This window comes from Salvelinus sp. IW2-2015, unplaced genomic scaffold (assembly GCF_002910315.2).
Source record: "Salvelinus sp. IW2-2015 unplaced genomic scaffold, ASM291031v2 Un_scaffold19, whole genome shotgun sequence".
Taxonomy (NCBI): Eukaryota; Metazoa; Chordata; class Actinopteri; order Salmoniformes; family Salmonidae; genus Salvelinus; species Salvelinus sp. IW2-2015.
In genome coordinates, this window is record NW_019942505.1 from 99,626 (window position 1) to 108,648 (window position 9,023).

The 9,023-nt window shown below is 42.5% G+C and overlaps 1 protein-coding gene across 2 annotated transcripts; it reads right to left on the reverse strand.

The window, feature by feature from the left end:
* Window positions 1-712: 712 nt before the first annotated feature.
* On the reverse strand, window positions 713-7,845 carry suz12b (SUZ12 polycomb repressive complex 2 subunit b). Of its 2 annotated transcripts, none has more exons than XM_024134950.2 (14): window positions 7,739-7,845; window positions 7,244-7,312; window positions 6,916-6,965; window positions 6,671-6,756; window positions 6,312-6,546; window positions 5,763-5,868; window positions 5,411-5,516; window positions 4,935-5,112; window positions 4,390-4,478; window positions 4,003-4,146; window positions 2,520-2,677; window positions 1,964-2,162; window positions 1,546-1,625; window positions 713-1,196 (listed from the first exon to the last, which is right to left on the reverse strand). In XM_024134950.2, exons 1-14 carry the CDS (start codon window positions 7,771-7,773, stop codon window positions 869-871), a joined length of 1,863 nt encoding a protein of 620 aa, XP_023990718.2. In that variant the 5' UTR covers window positions 7,774-7,845; the 3' UTR covers window positions 713-868. The 2 variants fall into 2 exon arrangements, with proteins under 2 accessions (XP_023990718.2, XP_070294089.1); XM_070437988.1 differs by having other exon boundaries at window positions 1,525-1,625.
* Window positions 7,846-9,023: the final 1,178 nt, after the last annotated feature.

The following is a 9,023-nucleotide window of genomic DNA, read 5'->3' on the forward strand; positions in this document are numbered from 1 at the left end:
CAAAAACAAGAATTTCCTATTGGACAAATACAGGTAGGTCCCGCCCKGTTTTGTCCCGTTTGCTTCCGCTTGGTTCCTAGTGAACACACCCCTGTAGAAGAGCTAGGTAGTCTACATAAAAAGGGCGAATGTGCTGGCAGTTTGTGGTTCATCTTGGCTTAATATCCTCAAGCTATGGATGCAGAGAGTAATCCGGTCGTGTGGAAAAATAGTCCACTGTTCCTTCATTACTCAAGATAGTATCAACAGAAACATGAGAATCAACATACATCAAATCAAAACAAATAAAATCCTGATAAGGTTTCAGGGGATTCAAGACAGACGGGGTGAATCTGACAATTGATGCAGTTGCGCAGAATAAAATTAAAATGGTGATTCAACTCAAGTTTAAAACAATTCACTAATACAAATTATTACCAAGTGCTAACAATAGTCAACTAAAAGGATCATGAGAGCCAAACAGACAGGGTTATGGAATACAGATCATCAGGAGTGACAATGTTACCAATATGCATGACTTACTGTATATCCACTCAATACAGTTTCTGATTACAACGTGATAACAAAGGCAGTCAAAGCATGATTACAATACCTTTCAAGTGATTCCCCCAGTTTCTTCACACCCCCGAAACCACCAAGAATCACTAAAACTGTCTCACGGTGCATAATGACTTGGTAAAACCTCACATTACAGTGAGTCTTCATATGCCTGTGTTGTGTGTGTAGCTATATTTGTATGTCTTGAGTCAATTKAAGACAATCCGCCATTGACGTCTTCCTCCCACCTAGCTAAGCACCAAGGGTGACAGTTATAACAATGAAAATGAATGGGTCGGATCGACTGCTGCCACCAAATGCCATCAGTTCATCAGTCAGTCACGGAGCTTTTTGTCCTCTTGCCGTGCTTGGTCCCACCACCCCCGCCAGAGCTGCAGGCGATTGCGGTGCCATTGCAGGCGCCCTCCATGAGGGCCCGGTCAGCCTGGTCGTCCGCCCCYGCGTCGGGCAGCTCKTCCTGGATGTGGCGGAGGCGMGACATGGCGCGGTCGATGGTGGCCACGGAGACCAGGTTGAAGTCGTGCATGCTGACCAGGTGCAGCAGAAAGTTGCGGCAGAGGTTGCGGCGGGCGATGTAGGCGCCGCACTTCTCCACGAACTGCATGCTGGCCTGGTTCATCTGGTTGTCGGCTATGAAGCTAGATATGACCCGGAAACAGAACACAACAGGAGGAAATGAGGTTAGAATACTGATTTACTAGAGAGAATGAGTCAGATTAAGGACAACTTTTTAAATACATTATGCTATTTTATTTGTATCACATGTTAGATGTAAACTCTCAAAGTGTCATGGCTTTATGTGGATTTCTAAATTACAGTAACATAAAGATGACTATTTTTATCCTTACTTAGACACCATTTATAGCACATGTTAAGAGGTAAACTCTTCAAGGTGATGTGGCTGTATGTGTATTTCTAAGTTATCTACTATAGTGCCGTAAGAGGCTAGTGATTAGAGATACATACCCACAGCTTTTAGGTACATACCCATGCTTCATGACGTGCAGGTTCCACAGCTTCATCACCTCCTTCTCGCCCTCGTTGACGTCTGTGAACTCCTCCAGTTGCTGTGGGTGGAAAAGTCATAAATTAGTCAACGCAAAGACCAAAATCTACCAACACAACCAGAAGGTACATTTTAGTATAAGGGAAGCAAAGCCCAGCTGTAGTTCAAGCCGACACTCATTTCTGTTGGATTCATATAGGGTGTAATCCTATCTTGACATGCTCGATTTTCATACATTGACATCAATGGGATACTCACATCTATCTCAAGTTAAGATATGGACTATTCTGTATAAACATCAGGCAGTCATTGTTATGTTTTTATTTTTTTTATTCTCTTCTGTTCTAGTCCATTGTACATAATCTCGGTCTGAGCAACAGTGTGAGCGGAGGGACTGACCGTGGCGGTCTTCTCTCTCAGCCACTCAGGGTCTCTCTCGTCCTCGCTGTCCACGTCCATCTCCTGGGGTCTGAGGGGCATGCAGCTGTCACTGTGGAAGTACAGGCGATTGTGTCCGCTCACGTAGGTCCTCTGCTGCTCCAGCTCCCCATCCTCAGACTCCAGGAACTCTGACAGGCTGGGCTTCGTCCGCTTGGGCCTACAAGACAGGAGCAATGCATTAGGGGTCAGAGGCTGTGGTTGGGTACACACACGCAGGCAAGCTAGTGGACAAATAGTACACGTGGACACATTCTCAGCTAGCCCTACGGCTGTGATGGTACCATCCAAGTGAGGATATATGAAATACGTTAGCCAATCAAAAGCAGTTTTACTTCTTAAGCATACAGCAAATACAAAAACTAAAATCCTTTCACATGATTACCCAGGAGGCTGACCATAGCCAAGTTAATCTTTTTATTTCAGTGCTTTGATTCTGACATGCAATCCTTGCTACTGGTTGACTGAGGGTGAGAGCCAGTGAGATCAAAGTGGAGACAGGAGACGCCTTCTTTACCTGCACACCAGTACGTGTGTCACGGCAGTCCTCTTGACGGGGCCGTTGCGGCTGAAAGCGAAGCCGGGCTGGCTGTGGATGTCCTGGGGGTTGCCCACGTAGGAYCCGTCGTAGCACTCATTGATGGACACGTCTATCCTAGCACCTTTAGGGTGAGGCTGCAGGGGGACATCAATTCAATTCAAATAACTATTTATCAAACTCTCAATATCCTTGACAACTCAAATAATCAACATATAGCATGCCAGGTACTTGGTAGTAGATGGCTTTAAAATCTCTTTGTTCTTAACTGTTTTTTTGTTTGTTAAAAAAAAAAAACCTGTATAGGGTTAATCAAAAGACCAAATTAGCATAGGTTAATAGTATTTATTATGGATCCCCATTAGCTGCTGGGGTCCAGCAAAATTAAGGCAATTATACTATTGTAAAAACATTACAATACATTCACTACAGAATTGCTCTATGTAGTACTGTGCACCTCCCATAGTCTGTTCTGGACTTGGGCACCGTGAAGAGACCTCTTGTGGCATGTCTTGTGTGGTATGCATGGGTGTCTGAGCTGTGTGCCAGTAGTTAAGATGGACAGCTCGGTGTATTCAACATGTCAATACCTCTCACAAATGCAAGTAGTGATGAAGTCAATCTCTCCTCTACTTTGAGCCAGGAGAGATTGACATGRATATTATTAAGGTTTGCTCTCTGTGTACATCCAAGGGCCAGCCGTGCTGCCCAATTCTGAGCCAAATGCAATTTTCCCTCTTTGTGGTAATGCTGTTATTAAGAAGGTAGAGCAGCGCTTTATCATGGACAGACTTCTCCCCATCTTAGCTACTGCTGTATCAATATGTTTTGACCATGACAATCCAGGGTTACTCCAAGCAGTTTAGTCACCTCAATTATCCAGATTAGTTATTACAAGATTTAGTGAATGATTTGTCCCAAATACAATGCTTTTCGTTTTTGAAATATTTAGGACTAACTTATTCCTTGCAACCCATTCTGAAACTAACTGCAGCTCTTTGTTAAGTGTTGCAGTCATTTCAGTTGCTGTAGTAGCTGACGTGTGTAGTGTTGAGCCATCCGCATACATAGACACACTGGCTTTACTCAGATTGAAAAAAGTAAGCGGCTAGACAGCTGCCCTGGGGAATTCCTGATTCTACCTGGATTATGTTGGAGAGGCTTCCATTAAAGAACACCTCTGTGTTCTTTCTGTTAGACAGGTAACTCTTTATCCACAGTATAGCAGGAGGTGTAAAGCCATAACACATGTTTTTCCAGCAGCAGACTATGATCGATAATGTCAAAAGCCACAAGCCACAAACAGCCCCCACTATTTTTTTATCATCAAATTCTCTCAGCTAATCATCAGTCATTTGTGTAAGTGCTGTGCTTGTTGAATGTCCTTCCCTATAAGCATGCTGAAATAGGAAAACGTTCAAACATAGGAATCCCGTACACACACAAAGCCCTAGWCTCTCACCACGTAATTGAAAATGAAGCGGCTGTGGGACTGTTTGAGGTGTTTCAGCAGGCTGTAAAGCTTCCTACAGTTCAGAGTGCACCAGGGACAGTGGAGGTCGTCTCTAGCCTCCGTCTGCTGCCGCGTGTTGTTGTTGTACAGGAACTGCCATGGGACAAAAAGATGGAAGTCCATTACTGGTTTATTAATAAGTGAACCATTCTGAGTGATGCTCAAACAACATTTTGTTTTACATTTAAMTATATTACGCTACTCTTCCCCTGTACTTAGAGGTGTATCATGATAATCATAACCAGGCGTGTGCTACACATTAGTGATGGATGAGGCGAGTTTCCCCCTTACTATGTGAAGRGATGTGAAACATTTCATATTGGTGCATAAACAGACCTGGTAAAATATACGCAGTTTCTGCCTGGGTTCACACAGGATCTGTTCTCTTTTCATCTGGATGTCTGTGCTGACAGAGGCTTTCACAGCTACAACAGGGAGGGGAGGGAGAAATGAAGGAGACAGAGGTTATTAGATAGCYCAAACCATTTTTAGGGGCATTATTGTGCTAGTGGTGCAGCTGCATGTCGGTCTGGTCAATTTTATTATAAAGTTAAAGTCATTGTATATTTATGGCTCTAGTATCGGTTAGATGGTGACCAAGGCTGCATTTACACAGGCAGCCCAATTCTGACCCCCCCCCACACACACACTAATTGGCCTTTTGACCAATCACATCAGATTGGTCAAAACACCAATGAATGAAAAAATTATCAGAATTGGGCTGCCTGTGTAAACCCAGCCTTAGATACATACATTTTGAGTCAAGGCAAGAGAACAGTATACTGAAATTGGTGTGATTGAATCTAATGGGAGGTTACAATGTGTTGTTCCTTTTGGGTAAAAGCCAAGTAAGTTGCTATTGAGTGTGTTGTGTCTCTTACACAGGGGGGCAGATTTGAGTGTGCTGGGCCTGCTCTCCACGGGGCTGGAGCCGTCAGAGTTGCGTGTGGCCAGGGGCTTGGCCACGGGGGCTGTGGACTTGTCGCTGGCGTCGCCTGTCCAGCGCAGAGTGAACTGCAGCGTGGGTCCCTGAGAGAACGTCTCGAACGGTGGCAGCCTCTGTGGGAGCAGAGCCGGAAACATTGTCTCAGTACCATCATACACACATTTCGATGTGGAGTGTCCTACTGATAGTATAGTTGTCGTCCCCAACCCTGGTGCTGGAGAGCTACTGATTGGGCAAGCTGTTGTTTCAGCTCAGCACAACACCTGGTTCAGCTCTGCACAACAACACCTGATTCAATTAATCAACTGCTTATCAAGACTGATTAGTGTAATTAAAATCAGGCGATTTTAGTGCTGGTCTGAAACCAAAGCCTGCTAGGTTGGCACACACACGTGCCTTTGTCACACTCACCTTCCCATCCAGAATGGTTTCCCATGTGGCTCGTTTCTTGCTGACGGGGCAGTCCTCCATCCCTTGCATGGAGACTTCATATTCCCCATCCAGCAGCTGTAATCTCCTGCACATGACAGAGGTCCCTTATTAACTAGGACGCTCTGAGTAATGCATTTAACATTGAGTGTGAACAGTTATATGTGGTTATGGTTTCAATTCCGAAATAGGGCTCAGATATTATAGCACCCTAAAAAGCCACTCACAAGTGGCTAAATATCCTTGAGGTCAAAGTGCAGCAGCAACTTGGTAATGACAGTTGCCACCTGGGGATAAATGACTACCATTTTGCCATATATGGTATGTTGTTTACCTGTTCTTGTCAAAGACGGTCATCTGTGCAACAAAGGTCTCTGTGGTCTCMCCATCTTCTCTGTGGGCGGAGCTTCTCTTCTTTCTGCTGGGCAKCTCTGTCACATCTAAACATGCAAAGACACCAAACAAACAACAATTAGACATTTGCCTCATGAATATAATGCCACATCATCAAAACAAAATGGTCGCCATACATATATATATAGTACCAGTCAAAAGTTTGGACACCTACTCATTCAAGGGTTTTTCATAATTTTTATTATTTTCTACATTGTAGAATAATAGTGAAGACATCAAAACTATGAAATAACACATATGTAATCATGTAGTAACCAGAAAAGTGTTAAACAAATCAAAATATATTTTATATTCTTAAAAAGTAGCCACCCGTTGCCTTGATGACAGCTTTGCACTCTCTTGGCATTCTCTCAACTACCTTCATGAGGTAGTCTCCCTACAACTAACCTGTTTTCTCTCCAAACAAACACAGACATTRGATTTTAGTGAGTCATCCAACATCCCTGAGGGTGTTTTTGCAACTACTTGCCTATGTTCTCYTTGGCCTCGCCGTTCACAAGGCCGTTCATGTCCCTCCTCCCGGTGCGTAAGACCCTGAACAGGAGTGAGTAGGACTTGACCATGTGGCTGTTGCTGGGCTCAAACTCGTTACTGGACACCAGCAGGGAGGGCAGGGAGCCGGGCTTGGTTTGTTTGCTGCAGTCAGGATTTAAAGGCACTTGCTTTTTACCTGTAGGCACTTGCTTCACCGGGCAGCTGACATCCTATGGAAAACAARGTTAAAGGAGAAAAGTTAGGATTTAGCTAGGAGGTGAGTTAGGAGTTTGGTTTATAAACAATTTCACTGGATTGAGACAATGTGAGAGAGAAACGAAGCCTTGTTTTTACCTTTCGTTTTTTATGGCAGACTTTGACAAGTAGCACCTCTAGAGAGACCGAGCTCTGTTCGTTTTCTGAATTCTGAGATGGCTTTTCTGTGAGAGGGAGAAAGTGAGAGAAAAAAAGTGTGTCTTATGTTTCATCCTTTTGTCTCTTCCGTTTTTGTACAAATATCACACCAACACATTGGTATAAGGCATACAAATACATTGCATTTGAARATGGTGCAAACAGGAGAGTATTGATGGGCATACCATCCTTATGGAAGAATCCAGTGAAGGTAAGCTGCAGGTGCGAGGGCAAGCTAGAAGAAACAGCAGTAATACAGTCAGAAAAGATGCAGAGCTGTGGTAACACCCCAGGCACAAGTCACATATAAGGTTCCCCACCCTTCCCACTGTTTCTCTCCTACTTGCCAGTCTCCACCTCTGATTACTTTACTGTCTAAATAAAGTGAAAACACCTCAAATAAAATACATTTAAAGAAAAGAAAACTATAACTATATGACTCAATACTTAACTTATTATAACCATTAAAACGTATAATACGTATTATAATATGTTACGTCTCCTAACTCTTACCTGTGAGATTCCTGCTCTCCCTTCATCTTCTCAACTCTGAGCAGCATGTCATCCACCTTGAACGTTTTCCTGAGCACACAAGTTCAAGCACAGCACAAATTAAGACCTTAGAAGTGGCTTTAACTTTGATGAGATAAAAAAAGAAAAGTACAGTAGGACCTCAAAGATAAGAACACGTCGGGAACGGAGGTCCATAAAATGGCCGTCCGTAACTTTGAAATCATCTTGATAACCGCATCTACCTTTATAGAAAATATAGATAGTGTATTTACACGTGTAAGCAAGGTGTACGCTTGTGTGTAGCCTACATAAATTGGTTTTTGCATTTAATACATGCCCCGGTTTYATATTAACCATTTGGTTACCGTCCAGTCTGTAAGTTTGAAGATCTTATCTTTGAGGTTCTACTTTATACCATCTCTGATTAATGTCTTAATATCTACCATATAAAAATAATCTGATCCCTTTCAGATCAATCAGAGAACAATATGTTACCTTTTGGCATTTGTTCGAGTGTTTCTGTGGGTCATGAAGGTAAGAGTCCTGTGCAAGAATATAGGCTAAAATGGAAGCATTTGGAGGTAAATCATTAATATACCAGACATTGTGAAAATGAGAAATAAAATAAAATACATGTATATATCCATTGTTATATATACACAGTMCCTTCAGAAAGTATTCACACCCCTTGACTTTTTCCACATTTTGTTGTGTTACAAAATGGGTTTGAAATGGATTACATTTTTTGTCAACGATCTACACATAATATTATAATGTCAGAGTGGAAGAAAAATACAAAAAAAATWATCACATTTATGGAAAATAAAACACAAATATATTTTGAATAGATAAGTATTCAACCCATTGAGTCAATACATGTTACAATCACAGCAATTATAACTATGAGTCTTTCTGGGTAAGTCTATTAGATTTGTTTCATTCAATTCAGTCTGGTATGAGAACGGTAGCCCCTATCTGTAAAAGCAGGGTGTCTGCGGAAAGCTGAGTATCTTGGCTATTGACCTGTGCCTTAAAATCGTTGGTATTGCTTATTACCATATATGGGCATACGWATGTATAAGGGCAGGCCAAGCCGATGACCTCATTTCAAGATGGCTGCTACCTCCATTGCAGTTAGCGTTGTGAAGCATAAACATAATAAACACGGAATACGTCTATACACACCTGGAAGCCGGGACTCCACAGATCATGAGGATGTCTTATTTGTCTGCCTGTATTTTTTATTTAACTAGGCAAGTCAGTTAAGAACAAATTCTTATTTACAATGACGGCCTAGGAACAGTGGGTTAACTGCCTTGTTCAGGGGCAGAACAACAGATTTTTACCTTGTCAGCTTGGGGATTCAATCTAGCAAACTTTCGGTTACTGGCCCAACGRTCTAACCACTAGTCTACCTGCCGCCCCTGTGACCTACCATTATTGATCACTAGCCCCGAGAGTCAAAATGTTTAATTTTGTTATTGTCTGTTTCATATTAGTTCACTGTTTGCTGTGCTAAGTTTCACCCTTGTAACTTTGGAAAGGCCACTAAACTCTCATGGCCATTGTTTATTTGTGGTTCTCATCTCTGCCTTTGTCTCCAAAGTGTTACTGTTTGCATTGTGTGTGTGTGCACGCTTCACACCTTCTATGCGAGCCACTGCACAGATAAAGGCATGTTGTTTTACCTTCACAGTAATGTKGTTTTGTAAATTGAGTCAACTGTAATTCTGTGTGTTTTACAACAATATATATCTTTATTTTATTTACCACAGAGTGG